General features: G+C 40.4%; 1 protein-coding gene across 6 annotated transcripts in view; it reads left to right on the forward strand.

The window, feature by feature from the left end:
- Window positions 1-15,909, forward strand: part of LOC136448273 (cGMP-dependent protein kinase 1-like) — a 92,344-nt gene that overhangs the window by 46,329 nt on the left and 30,106 nt on the right. The window contains exon 1 of one of the 6 annotated variants that reach the window (XM_066447608.1): window positions 822-953. The exons of 4 other annotated variants lie outside the window; for them this stretch is intronic. In XM_066447608.1, the coding sequence (XP_066303705.1) occupies window positions 935-953 (19 nt within the window). In that variant the 5' untranslated portion in view covers window positions 822-934. Of the gene's footprint in view, window positions 1-821; window positions 954-7,278; window positions 8,399-15,909 lie in introns of those variants that run through there. One more of the 6 variants, XM_066447603.1, reaches the window with a different exon arrangement.

Below are 15,909 nucleotides of genomic sequence, written 5' to 3' on the forward strand. Positions count from 1 at the left end.
ACATTATTCGTACGTGATCGACACGTCTACTAACGACCACGTTAGCTTGTCTTGGAGCGCAATTTTTCCTAATTTATGAAGAGACGTCTAACAAGTGTTTGTGTTGTAGGGCATGCATTGCATGGTTAAGGACCATATGGCACTCGTAACTATAGCACAGACACGTTTTCTATAGTTTTTATGGAGAAGGGCTTTGATGAATTTGTCAAATATTTGTGAATAAATGAAAGGGTAGCACGCACAACATTATAAAGTAGGGGATAGGCTACATAATTTTTCCTGTTCATGCCTTTAACCATTACCACTCTGAAGTAGCCTTTTGGTTTCAGAGTTAAGCAGCAGGGAGAATGTTAATAGCCCTATAAAATGAGTTCATAAGTGATATCAATGGGAAGAAAAATTGTGCTTACGTCATACTGTACTTTATCCCCCAAACAAGCCACAAAACACTCACACGGCCTTGTTTCCAGGTTACCCAGCTCTTTGCAACGCTATGGCTGATGGTTTTTTCTGTAGCGTAATCAAATTATTATTTGCTGTACAACCGTCTAGCACTATAATAAGGCGTGTGAAAAGTTCATATAAGATTTTAGCGAAACTTAAAGAAGTTATTGTTCGCTAGAGAGCAACCAAAAAGCCTTTCATGTATTCACAGTGTTACCTATAAAACTACCCATTGAGTTATTTTATTAATATTCTGACGTAATGGCAATACAAACAGCTCGAAATGGAAGCATGTCTGATAAGAAAGTGAGTGTATTTTGGCGTCATGGGTTGAAAATCAAGGCTCGGTCATTTGATACATCGCGTTTTAGATTGTTGGTCGCGTCTTGTATGTCCTTTATTCGGCTGTAATTCACTTATACATTCTCGATGTCTCCGCTTGTGTGTATTGAACGTGACAAGTTCTAAGTCTCCCCACGGACCATAAAACATGGCGCACCGGTACCAAGGTATGAAACGTTTTGTAAAAATACCCCATGGGTAGTAAGCTTTAACAGTATCATCAAACTATGATGTTTGCAGTATGAATGACAATCTGAAGCTGCGGCATTTTTTCATTTCGAGCAGGTAGAGATTGCATTGTTGGTATAGGTTGGAAACATTATGCTAGGACAAGGGGGAGGGGGGTTGGTCATACGTACATGTATGTCATTGTGTTGTTTTTGTTGTGCATATTTAAGGCACACATTGCTATGGGAGACCAATTGTTTATCTTTTCATAAATGTGTAGATCTGTCTTTTTATGGTGTATGCCATACAAGGTACGTAAGACCTGTAAGGGCCCCTACTGTGTTCAATAAGTGCGGCGGCTTCTCAGTAACGTGTTAAATCGTTGCTTACCGTCAAACACGAGGCCTTCGGCTTTAGGTCACATCTGAGCGGGCGTTCTTAACCGAAGCTAGGTACTTATTTTTACCTAAGTCGAGTGCGAAAATACGTGTGAAGGGCCTTTCCCAAGGGCAAAATATCGGGACCTGATACTAAGCTGCTAGGGATTCTAACCAAGAACCTTCAGATTCTAAGTCAATATCAATATCACCTTGCCAACTTATGAATCTGTTAAAATCATATCTACTCATCGTTATACATTGCATAGATGATCAGCACACTAGACACGAAGGAAACTCAACTGCTTGAATGAGTCCAATAAGATAGTCATTGATTCTTGCCGCTTGTGAGACAGAATTAACGATGTATGGGGTCAACCTCTGTGAGGTTAATGCATATCGTGATACCATGAACATCAAAATTTTATCCAGTTGCTTGAGTTACTGTTGTTTTTTTGCATATCTTATTACCTGGATGCCTATCCTTCATCAACCAACATCGTATCCACTACAGACACTTAGATTTAGTGCAGGTACCGACTATTCAAAGTGAATTAATTTCACCGATTGGCGATTGCATTTTCTATGCATGTTGTATATTAAACATGATAAAAGGAACACTGCGTTATGAATATGCTTTACTAATAAGATAGAGGTTTGTTCTGACAACTGGTAAAATGAAGAGTGCTGTATGATGGAAGACTTATTTATATATGTATTGATATATGTATCACGTAGTAATGCACAGGGGAATTGGGGACTGCAATCTCTATGATCTGTGCGCCTGCTATGTGCACTCGGGTGTATGTATCAAATTAACGTGCAAATAAGGGAGGGGGCGTACGTTACATGTTGTTAGAGATTAAAAGATGTTCAGAGCATTTTGTAGCGTAACCAACTTGAGATGACTCAGTGTTAACCTTCATCCGACCGATACCGAAAAATACGGCACATATTGATACACGCATGGGGCCCAAACGGACCCATACGGTCGGATGAGGGTTAAGCGTAGTGACATTATTGTGAGATATACTTTTTGCAAGCTGCGTTCTGTCATTATACTGGTGTGACCTCTTTTGCCGTGACCTTTATGACGCAACATCTAGTAAGAGTTTGACCCTTGACATGTAATCAGTTATTTACTTCCTGGTTACAGTAACAGATTGGTCTCGAACCAACATGGCCGCCCCTACAACATTCTATCACGCATGTCTCCAGATCCCTTTATCAGCCGTAAACACCTTCCTACCATCCTATCCATGTTTGGGAACGTTTTATTTTCTCAATATTTTGTTTTTGCTCTTTGGAGCCCATCAGAAAGTGTCATACCTTAACTTTCAACTGAAATGTTATCTGAAAATAGCTAAAACCCTCTAGAATTTGGCTTTGTTAAAAAAAACCTCATTTCTATTGTATCAAGGTACATGTAAGTTTTTACCTTCGCCGAGAAGGTTATGCAGAGGGTAGCGTTTGTGTGTGTGTGTAATGTACAGCATAACTCGAGAAGGCTTGGATGGATTGTCTTGATATTTGGTAGGTAGGTAGGTCTTGATGAGACTAAGAAATGATTAGATTTTGGGTCCCCTAGCGGCTTGTTACGGTACTGCAGCGCAACTTCCTGTTCTGATATCTCGTGTTCTGGACATGCTATGAAACTGATTTTTGAGTGGTAGATAGCTCTATGGGCAGAGAGTAAGTGGTACGGGTTTGGGCCCCCTAGCGGCTTTTTTGGAACTGCAGGAGCAGGTTTTGGTTCAGACTTTGAAAGGGAATAACTCAAGAAGGGCTTGATGGATGGTCATGAATTTTGGTAAGTAGATAGCTTGAGTGATGACGTACATGATTAGATACTTATTATGTAAATCATTATCTAATTTGCATAATTAATGAGGAAAGTTTATACAGACGCCAAATTCCATGGTAGGACTCTCAAACATGTGACATATGTAACTGAAGAAGAGAGAAATATTAGTAGATATCAATTATGCAAATGAAGACCTCATTTGCATAATTAATGAGAAAATACTATAACTGAAGATGGGCTAAATGGATGTTAATGATTTTTGGTATGTAGATAGCTTACGTGATGCTTTGTCTGATTGGACGATAATTATGCAAATCTGATTCTAATTTGCATAATTAATGAGACAATTTTAAAAACCCACTGTGTTCCATGATATGACTATTGAAATATGTGACATTTGTTACTGAGTAATTTTGATAGATAAAAAATATGCAAATGTAGGCCTAATTTGCATAATTAATGAGAAACTACTATAGTTCCAAACAGGTAAATGATGCCAATTTCATACTTGTGTCATTTGGAAGTTATGTGTATATGAACATCGTTGAATCAAATTATGCTAATAAGGACCTCATTTGCTTAATTCATGTTAAATGTTACTTTGTTAGCATAACCTTCTTTGTTAAGCTCATACTTTTGTTTTTTGGGTGAAGAAGATCAACTGGTATGATTTATAATTGATGAGAAACACTCCTGATACGTCAGTCAAAAAGGTTAAAATCATTTGGCGAAGGTATGAGGTCGTGGAACTCTAGTTACCTTTGCCAAGAAGTTTATGTTTTGCACAGCTTTCGTGTATGTGTCCTCTGTGTCCGCGATGACTTGAGAAAACCTAAATGGATTGTCGTTATATTTTGTAGGTAAAAGTAAGTCTTTGTGAGATATCGAAATGATTAGATTTTGGGCACTCTAGCGACTTGCTATGGTACTAAAACAATTATGATATGCTATCAACTATGAAAAGGCTAACATCAGTCGGCGAAGGTATGGGGTCGGGGAACTCTAGTTTATCTTAAAGTGGAGCACACTATTAGTTTACCCTTATTTGGACGTGAAGTTCTTAGATCCTATTATCTACAAGAGCCCAGTCGTGACGCATGGGGGTTACTAATACATGTAGGTGAATGACCATGATTTTTATAATGAGACGTAAACCGAGGCCGTTGCCCTTCAGTGGTCTGTATGATATAAGCCCTATTAAACTGAGATTAATCGATAACCTTTATTGTCCATTCATGCCCTACAGGGCTAGGTACAGGCATACGGATATAAAAGTCGTAATGAAGTACATATAATGATACTGACGGGACCTCTAATAGTGACCTAAAACATTAGGTTCGGCTTCTTCTCGTCTCTTTGTGATGTTAGAAATATAGGTTGAGATGGGTTCGTTTGATATAGTTAAAACAAAAAACGCATAAGAAAAAAAAAAGATTTTTTCACTACTAGTCATAGATTTATAGTATGGAAACGTTCCTATAATATGATTACAAAGAATATTCCTATCGCTGCTGTAAAAACTACAGTTAAGTGGACGTATTTCAGTTACAAAATTTGAAAATCTTTTGCTCCAGAGGTGTGCGGTTTGTGTCTTCCTGATTCGATACGGAGTTTATGACAGTTGGTTTGAAGTTTGGTGATGGTAGTCGTTTGTCGCTCATTTGGATTTTTAACATATTCCTCTTCATTACTAGATTTGAATAGTCTATATGAGCGCAGTTTATTTTTTGCGTGATTACTTTTGTTGTCTTTATGAATTTCGCGTAGGAATTTCTGGAAACTGGATACTAGACCATTTACTGATCCACCATCGTGGTTTTATTTGTAGTGAAGAAGAATATTGCATTAGACCCGACTATCTAGAGAAATAACATTCACATGCAGCGAAACTACTATAGCGAAACAACTTGTACGACGGTAGCGAAACAACGTCTGTCATGTAGCGAAACGTCTGTAGCGAACTGACCTCTGGAAGTAAATGTCATGTGAACCTTGTTGAATAGAGAAGATGGTTGGAAGCACTTTTGAAGTAATTGCATAACCGCATTCCTCTAGAGTTTTCACACACCAGATACCCAACATTTATGATTGACGTTTTATCTTCGCACGAATAATAGTGTCTGCATTGTTTTGTCTGCGAAGACACGTTACGTTTGAGTTGTAAACTGTTAAAGTATAAAGTTTATCAGGCCATATTTATATGTAAATGTGTATTTTTTACGTATACTACTGCTTCAAATGCCCCAAATTCTATAACTAACAAGTGATGAAATAGACATGTGTACTGAATTATTACTTTAACCCATCCTTCCATTATTCTATAAAATGCATAGTATATATATAACGTTATTCATAACGGTATCAATACCAGCTATATGTCACACAGCGTTATTCTGAAAAAGAAAACCGTCACGCCTGAGTTGGGCACTATGATAACGATTACTCACAACCATTTTTGGCAGCAACGCCAACCAATATTTCACGCCTATGGATATAGTTTCCTTTTAATAACAGGAGTTAAGATTAAAATGCCGTTTCCAATTTGCCGGTAGAGATACTTGGAATATTAGTTGCTGAAGAGTTAGAAGAGTTAACTGATGCGAGGCAGAGAACGCTTTTATGACTGTGAGACGATTCATGAGTTTGTGTGTGTGTGTATGTGTGTGTGTATGTGTGTGTGTGTGTGTGCGTTATATGTCTCTCTCTCTCTCTCTCTCTCTATATATATATATGTGTGTGTGTCACTGTGTGTGTGTGTGTGTCACTGTGTGTGTGTGTGTGCGTGTGTGACGATGTGTGGAAAGAGAGAGAGAGATAAATATCTACATCCGTGCCATGTGTGTGTCATTTGCATGTCTGTGCGTGTGTGAATGCGTGTGATTGTGTGTGTGTATCCAGTGCTTTCATTAAACTACCCCACAACGAAATTGAACCGAGTTGAGCATTAAGAAACAAGCAGACCCTTCAAGCAATCAAAGCTCGTTGGCATTGCTCCAAACATGTGCCTGCAACATGCCCACGTTAATATAATGTTGAACTGTAACGCCCACCTCAACGAGAACCATATTTCTCTTTTTCAATTTCTTTCTACCCGCATTACGTTGTAACACGAAACATGGAATGACATATTAGCCGGATGTAATTCTACACCGTTTCCTTAATGGAGATGGTACTATGAGATAACCTTGCCTCCCGGGCGGTACATCAGGCTCGGATAATGTTGTAAAAGAAACCAGTGACGCACGGGAAAACGTATCTATGTTAAACCACTCGAAGTGCAACGTGAAAGGCTGTGGCTGAGTGGGATTTTAGCATTGTAAAGAACCACATATTTTTTATGATTCTCAAGTTTCATACCTTTCATAAATGGAAATAATACGCCCACTACTTTGACATTGGGAACGGTCTACTGAACATTTTAGGCCATGGTGGTTAAACGGAACTTGGAAGTCATTAAACCGTTAAAGTCTGCTGAATGAGCCTGATCACATCCAAACGCGAAGGCAAATTATCTAATTATCAAGAGACAGCAGTAGCAATAATTCTCATCCTCTAAAATGCCTTCGTTCTATTACTTTACAATATGTTTTGTTGAATGCTTTGTAAGGATCAAACTATTTAATACATTCTTAAAGTTCATGTTGGTCTGATGCAAATCAAGTGTTTGGGGGGCAGTGAGAACGACCTTGAAGCAACAGAAACGGAACCCGGTGAGGAAACGGAAATGAATATAGAATGTTTCACGACTTTCCATCAATCTCGCGAGACTCTAATGAAGTCAGCCAGGCTATATATTAGTCAAATCATGTTACAGCCAATGAGAGCTTCCCTCTTGGTGTTAATCAATGAGTTCTTTTATCTGGATGGATGTTATTTGTATATGCTAGAGAGAACGGCCCAGTTTTTCTCACACAGTGCCAAACTTTGACCTCTACATCAGCGCGAAGCGATCCAGATGTGGTACGTTTCTGTCAGAATATTTGGTAAACACACACCTCTTCTTCAGTGACCCGACTTCTGTAAGGTCGTGTGTTTATACATTCGCGCCTGACCGACAGAGGTCAAGACAATAAAGTGTCTCGGCGGTGTTCCGTGGTTCAACGGTTTGTCTCGGAGGGGGAAGTGGCAATGAACATGTATGGCCATCGCGAAGGGGTTCAGAAAAATCGAACTCAGGTCACTTGACGTCTAACACACGGATGAGTCAACACAAGTCCTTTTCCCAGATGGCGCGTAACCTTGAACGGCGCGCTTGAAGAGTGCCGTAGCCCCTTATCAGAACCTATTCAGATGGGACGATAGGAGTACCTCGTGGATTTATGCATGCTTCAAACGCAGCTCGTCGAAGACAAATGTCCTTCAGACTAATATAGCGTTGGAGATGCAAGGCTGTGCAAATCCCCTACCTATGACCTATTTTCATTCTGACAAGCCTCGCTGCAGCTGGAGGTTGTGATTAATCGTAGAGGTCATCCAGCGGACACAGAGAGATGTTTGCCTCGCGCAACAGGTCGTTTTCATCCATGCTGACGCGCGCTGCGCCTTTCAGTTTCATCCGGGCTTCTGACAACTTGTATATTGTTGTTTCATGAAGGCGAGAGATGCTATCGTAGGCTCTGCGTATCAGATCTGGAGGGAGTCTGTGCCGGGGATGTACGGGAGAACATTAAGCCGTCAAAATTAGACCACGCCCGCCGCCTCCAGAGAAGCAATCGCTGAGGGTATCGTCGGATGAATTGATTTTGGAGAATGGATCCGGATAATTTCCTCGTTAGCGAGCGAGGTGGCTGTTCTATTGGCGATAACGTATTCATTAAGGTATCTACTTAAAGCTTTCCCGGCTTTACCCTTAATACAATCCTGCTGCTGTGTACGCAAGAGTACCGGGCTCTGACGTGGGCTGTTGGTAATTTGCCTTTGGCAGAGTCGCGAGGTTGCATCAATCAAGCTTTAGTTTTCTACCTCACCGGACGCGCCGTGTATGATACGGTGTGACAAGACTCTCACACCCAGTCGGTAGTCTGCAAAGCTCTGTGAAGATTGGAACCTATGTTTGAAGATATGTCCAGCAAGGGCGTTCGCGCAGCAGAGAATTCCCTTTAGGATCCCCCTCCTACCTTTACCGCTGACGGTCTCCTGTTCTTACTGATGTACAAGGCTTTATTCTTGGAGGCTATGGAAGGAAGGGGATCGTTCCGAAATTTCTTCCGACATGAAAGCTACAGTCATGAGGAGGTGAGCCCGCCGCCGGTTCGTCCGAGAGGTAATTATTTCAAAATGGAAATTATCCATTACCGTTATTGTATCCATATTGGGGCACGGGGATCACAAATTGGCTACAACACCAGAGGGGGTTCCATTTTGTTAAGTACTAAGATCAGTACTTGGTGTTGTTACCATGGCGCGGAATCGGTATGTATTATACTGAAAGTAGGGCAAGCGATGCGTGTGTGTGTGCTTTGTGATCGCGGACTTCTGCATGTGACAGATAATTTTGGTGGCCACAAATCCGGTTAACTGCTCGCTGTTTGATGCATTTGATACTACTGAAGCATTGAGTTGCTCTGTATATGGGATTATCTCAGGATTTCAGGTAGTGGGAGGAATTTGTGATTAGATTGCAAATGAAAGAAAAGTGGATACCATGGACCGTGAGATTTGTTGGGGGTGGGGAGGGGGGCATTTAAATTCGGAATATACATGTACCAAAGTCGCTAGGCCCCTTTGACATGAAGATGTGTGTTTGTGTGTATGGGGGGGGGGGGGGGGGGGGTTATTAGGACGGGGCTAGTAAGGGAAGGTAGTGCCGGAGGGCTACGAATTCTCCTTTCTTGCTGGCTCAGAGTAGTTAATAGTTTGTCCGGTAACAATTCACAACAAAGGCGCCACTGTTGTCCAATGCACCACAGAGCTATATATCTTCAAGAAGGACAGTGTGTGTAAGCACACGTACACAGGACACCTCTGCTGTCATTGTTGTACAATCGCCATACGATCGCAAACTGAGGGCAAGGCGATACATCATGCCGGGTCGTATTCGTACAAAACGCAACCGTCTTCTTACGGAAAAGGCTGTCTTAGATCATTGTCGGTGGTTGGTTCTGTCACAGCATGATCATCAGAAAAATTGTACGGTGTCAAAATCGTACGGCGGGTTACAGCAATTATGACCACTGCGTCACGCAACGACAAAAATGACTTCTCTTTTGTTACATTATCGTATCAAACTTAACCTTCTCCCTGCTACCTAACTTTATGACCAATAGGAAATTGGGTGCCAAACGGTTACTTGAGAGTGCTAAATGTTAACCCCTTAAGCTTACTTTACCAGTTTTTAGGATATAGAACAATGAATGATGTAATGATTGGCCTTGGTGCTCTTCTCGGTGATTGCAGACATTCATTCCAACTATGTAGAAATTGTACACGGCACATGTTTACCTTACCTGTCAGTAACATCCCTCACGGGAGTGTGCAGGCCAACTGTAAGTCATTGACCTAGATCGAAAACACGGCGACAGAAACCAGGAGGAAGTGTTTGCATTGTTGATAGAAAATTAGCGTTTTGAATATAATTCTACTTGAAAATCTGCCCTTTCGCATTCGACGATACTGGGTGACCTGTAAACATCAGCCAATCTTTAAGAAAATAGCACAGTGGTTGCGAGGACAACTGTCGTTTTTTCTCTCGCAATTGTGTCCTTTAGTCTAGTGTAAAGCTCGCACAATTATTGGGAGTGTCCTAATTCTATAGGCATGTATTTGGAAAATATGAAAAACATATCCGATTGCATACTACACAAAACCTACGCTTCATCAAAGGCTTCGTTGACAGGTGTGATATATGATACATTCGGTGTTGAAAGCGCCATAATTCTGAAGATATGCAATTAAGAAAAAAGGCATATTCTACTACATAAAACGACTACGTATATCGACGATTTGCCGCAAGGTTTTCTAACCTGTGTGATATAGGATACATCCCTTGCTTTATACTAGTTTAGAGCTCACATACTCGTTGGATGAGCTATGACTATGTCCACTGTGTGACGCCAGCTTTAAAAGGGAAAAAAAATCAGATTTTCTGCACACTAAAATGCACACTAAGACGCGGCTCTGCTACCTAGTAAACTAGATAAGATAAAGTCCGCTGCGGAAAGTACTTTATTACTGATATACGATCTTGGCGTGTGCACGCATACAGAAAGGTTCACCCCCCGTAACGTTAATTTAGTCTGATCACATCTTAACCGGTGTGACGCCAAATTCCCGCCCCTGCCAAATAAAGGCTTCAACACAGCTAGGGGGTTTCCAGTATACCTGAGGTGAGTCATACTCTTGTGGCGTGGTTATTTCCAAGCAGAAGTCTGATCGGAATTTGGTAGGAGGGGTCACGTCGTGGAGGCTAACCCTAACTCTAACCCTAACTCGACCCTAACCCTAATCGCTAACCTTAACCCTGAACCTATTCCTAACCCTAACCCATGTGAAGTAGAAAACTGGCGGGGCAGAAATTTGGCGTCACACCGGAAATACACGTACGCGTAAATCGTCTACACAACACCCGCTTATTCAATTAGGACGGGCGACGCTAGAAGACCTTGTGGGTCATGTTAATCATTCCAGGCCGAAAGACGATCTGAAAGACACAGACAGACAGACAGAAAAGCGGCATCGGCTCTAGAAGGCATGTGGTGTTACCTTAGCAAGGAGATTAATTATTTTGGCTGTAACCTGAAAATCCAGACTGTTGCCAGGGCCTACACAGGCCAGCTCGTCGGCATCAGTGTCAACATGCCTGCCGAGAAACTTCAATTCAATTTCATCGTGAAATCAAATTCTACTTCAGCCCTATAAGGAAGACTCTTCTAGCTGTTTGATTCAAGTAGGCAAAGAATCACCGGGATGGATTGTGTAAGACAGGCGGAGATACAAGCTTAGAGTGCCGGGGGATCTGAGGGATTGGAGGGGCATAGCTTACGATCTTGGGGTCTGTGACTAGTAGGTCAGTTTGCCTGCAGTTTCTGTCCCTGTATTCTCTGACTTAATGAATGGATTGTGGTGATTTTTAGAGCCATGACATTGGCTTTGGGTCAGATCTAGATTAAAGTGTTTTTGTTTTTGTTGTAGTATAACTCTATGTGAGCGAATAAGCTATCTTAATGTACTCAGTGTAATATTTGGCTCATGTTTGAAATCAACGTTCTTGTCATATCTTTACATAACGACTTGAATCAACTTTATTGCAATGCGTAGCAAATTCATCGCGTTGTATGAATGTGTAGAGAAGTTGACATCTTTGTTTGTACTGTTACTTAGTGTTAGCCTGCGGGCGTTTGTTTTATCAGAACCACCCAAAATAAGCCAATATTGTTTTTGCCTTGCTTGTAAACTTTGTAAATATGAAGTACATGTTGCAAATGTGCTTAAAGTGCTTGTAAATATCTATAACATGACAACTTAATGATCATTTTAAGTTTTTGTCCCCCCCCCCTTCACGTCCACATTTACATCACCTTTAACATACCAGATATGCATGGCTCTTCACGTGCATCCACATATCATGTTTTTCTTACCCCCCGCTTACGGACTTCACAATGTGGTTAATCGTTTGAAGACACGTCTGATTGCACACCGCCCACTTGTTAATGAGCTGGTTGGAGGCCGTGTGTTCATGGCATTAGCGTTAAGCACGAGGCATGGCAGACAGCTGTCATTCGTGATTTATGTATCGTGACAAGTCATCCTTGCACTAGCAGTAAAGGGACTAAAATATAGGAGAACTTTATTGCACGACAATTGTACACGGTGCAATGTATGGCAACAACTATTAAACATAATACAAAATATAGGTATTGAATAAAACTTAAAATCCTAATTACTAAAACATTAAGGGATAGCATATGTCTTCGAAATAGTGTTACAATCGAGTGGGGCTAATAATTAGTATTTTTCTTATGACAAAGCAGTCTTGTATATATTTACCTATTTTTGTATTGTGGGGGCTGATACATCTAAAGATATATTCAAATCTGTCTGAAACATCGAGACTCTTAAATTCTGTTGTACTTGATTTGAAAAATGTGAATAATTATTTTCGTAAAACATTATACCTAGAGCAATCCATGACAAAGTGAAATTCATCTTCAATATATATATAACGCCCCTTTTCTCCGAAGCAGTAAAGCCCGCTTCACCACCTTCTCTAAACTTAAGTATACAATCATATTGATATAAACACTGACAGTTTACTGAAACCAGCTAAGGGGCGCACTTCGAGGAGCCACCTCCTCAATTTCCAAGCTATAAACGCTAGAACAGACGCATACAAAAATGATCATATTTCTCCCCCCGTACCATTCCCCAGGGGAATGCCCTGCCTGGCACGCTTGTGACGGCTCCCACCGTTAAATCGTTCCGTGCCAGGCTGGAGGCCTGTCCGCCCTAGTCCGGGATATCACCCCGCCCCTACTTTGCCTCTAATGTACAATATTGTAGATGTAGATTTATATTCACGTCGATGTAAACTACGTCACTGATCACATTAGATGATCATTATCAGATATTGCCTTATACACTAAACGAATCATCCTTAATTAGAAAGCCTGGGGTACATGAGATGGCAGCTCTAAACATTTGTATGTGCGTGCATGTACATGTATGTATACAATGTAAATGTATAGACACTATCACAAAATTCAAGATAGATAGATAGAAAGATCGATGGATAGATTGATAGAAAGATGGATAGAAAGAAAGATGGATAGATAGAAAGATGGATAGATGGAAAGATGGATAGATAGAAAGATGGATAGATAGAAAGATGGAAAGATTGATAGATAGAAAGATGGAAAGATGGATAGATAGAAAGATGGAAAGATGGATAGATAGAACGATGGATAGATAGAAAGATGGATAGATAGAAAGATGGATAGATAGAAGGATGTATAGATAGAAAGATGGATAGATGGAAAGATGGATAGATAGAAAGATGGATAGATAGAAAGAAAGATGGAAAGATTGATAGATTGAAAGATGGATAGATGGAAAGATGGATAGACAGAAAGATGGAAAGATGGATAGATAGAAAGATGGATAGATAGATAGATAGAAAGATGGGTAGATGGAAAGATGGATAGATAGAAAGATGGATGGATAGAAAGATGGATAGATAGAAAGATGGATAGATAGAAAGATAGATAGAGAGATGGAAATATGGATATGTGGAAAGATTGATAGATAGAAAGATGGATAAAAGATGGATAGATAGAAAGATGGATAAATAGAAATATGGATAGATAGAAAGATGGATAGATAGACTGATGGATAGATAGATAGAAAGATGGATAAGTGTACATATGGATGGATAGAAAGATGGATAGATAGAAAGATGGATAGATAGATAGATAGAAAGATGGATAAGTAGACATATGGATGGATAGAACGATAGATAGATAGAAAGATGGATAAGTAGACATATGTATGGATAGAACGATGAATAGATAGAAAGATGGATAAGTAGACATATGGATGGATAGAACGATGGATAGATAGATGATGATAGATAGATTGAGACATAGATAAGGCGCACATACGAATTCATCGCAACCTTATATTGTGTATTATACACGTAGCTCCCCCCGCATGGAATACCTTTGCTAACTCTTTCATGATGGGTACAGCAAGAGTAAGATAAGTTCTCCATATAAACGAGCAACTCGCATGAATGGGTACGTGTATCCAATTTCCTGCACTATCAAACATCGTCACAACTTCAGAAGAACCGGCGCAGGAAGTGTCGAAAAACAGCCTGAAGACGTACTTACACACACGTACGCCAATGTTTCACCGCAAGATTCTTTGGCGCGTGTATCAAAGACGCTTCAACATTTATTGCACAACAATTGTAACGGATGAATGTATAAATTGGTAAACAGAATTATTATGCAACGAGTCTGATATGACGAAAGTAGAAGGAAAATGTTGTACGGTTGAAAATATCCTGATTTAATAGACAGGCAATTAAGAAATAAAAAACATATCCGATTACATTCGACGTAAACCAATGCTCTATCGCAGGCTTCGTTGACTTGTGTGATATATGATACATTCTGTGTTGAAAGCGCCATAATTCTGGATCATGGAGACACGCAATTAAGAAATGAAAAAAAGATATATGAGACTACATACTACTTTTATCTACGATCTGCCGCAATGCCCTCTTACCTGTGTGATATATCATACATCCGTTGCTGGAAACGTCCTAATTTCAACATGATCGAAAAACCATATCTGGCTATACACTACATAAAACCACGCTTTATCACAGGCTTTTCTGACTTGTGTGATATATGATACAATAACTATTGGAAGCGTTATAATTGTGGATATATACAGTTTGTAAAATAGAAATGCAACTATTACTTCCTTTCTTTACACCCGCAAGGCTTCTTTTTTGAAATGTATGATATGTGATATGTTGGAAACTTCATAATTCCAGAGGGATCTTGTTGAATTGTGGTTCGTGTTAAATTTGATGACTACCTGTATGTAATTGCCATAGCTACCACTGCGTTATACGATGTTTGCCATTGATCCTACCTAACCGTCCGTCAAACTACATATACTATACGATATGGCCTCGGATCCTGACGTATATACGGACATGGAATACGGGGATCCGGAACCTAAGATGCGAAAGAATCCGAACAGATACGGGGCCGTATTGTACTTTTCAATATTTACAAGTTCACACCCCATTAGACATGATACTGACGTTATGTGGCTAAGCAATCCATTTCCCGACAGGCTGGGGGACATCCATATATTAGGGCTCAAGGTACCACTTGCACAATATATCACACAGGTTTATGCAGGTAAAACTTAGCTGTACAATACCGCCACGATTCCCCATTTTCCATATCCGGATACGTCAGGATCCGAGGCTATTTCGTAATCTCCAAGCAGATCTATGGTGGCAATGACAGTACCCAAAGGGCAAAAGCAGTATCATTGGCCAATAATACTGCTTTTGCCAGTTGGATACTGTCATTGTCACTGATATATGTGCTTGGAGATTAACCATTTCGTGCAGTGTACATTGGAACCCATCAGTCAGATTGTTCAAATGCTGATGTAGGTCAAATGGCCTTATTCCAAACACCTGTCTTTGGTTCCAAACTATCTGCAAACAGCACGCTATGTCAAAATGATTGGAGAAAACTGTCGTGTCCGTTCAAGTACTAGGCGGACGCCGTCACGATAGCTCCATGGTTGACTTCACACCGTTTTCGCTTTGATATCAAAACCCTAGTCCTGCTGAGCCTAGCCCGACAATTGTCGGTTTGCACATACATGTAACGTTACTTGTTCTGAATGCTAGCCCTGACAATTGTCGGGCTGCGGGTATTTCTAGAATGCGTACGTTGTACCCGCGGGGTTGTTGGAAAGCGTAGTAACTAAAATTGAGCAATATTAAACTGGTACCATTTGTTTCAAAGGTGTCTGGGCACTTCAGCATTAGAGGTATATTTTTGCTCTAGAAATCCAGCAGGACAAGGGTTAAGTTGGACGTCTTTGAGTCTAATATGATTGAAATTTTATGAAAAGCAATTACGGTCGGAAAAGGGTAGGGTAGGCTTGTAGGACGGCAGTGGGCTTAGAGACGGCTCAAATTGTCATGTGTGATCTATTGGTTCAACTATTGAAAAGGCCTGTTTTTGAGCCTCTAACACACCCAAATTCCCCATTGTAATATAGACACAAATCGTATTT

This window comes from Branchiostoma lanceolatum, chromosome 14, assembly GCF_035083965.1.
Source record: "Branchiostoma lanceolatum isolate klBraLanc5 chromosome 14, klBraLanc5.hap2, whole genome shotgun sequence".
Lineage (NCBI taxonomy): Eukaryota > Metazoa > Chordata > Leptocardii > Amphioxiformes > Branchiostomatidae > Branchiostoma > Branchiostoma lanceolatum.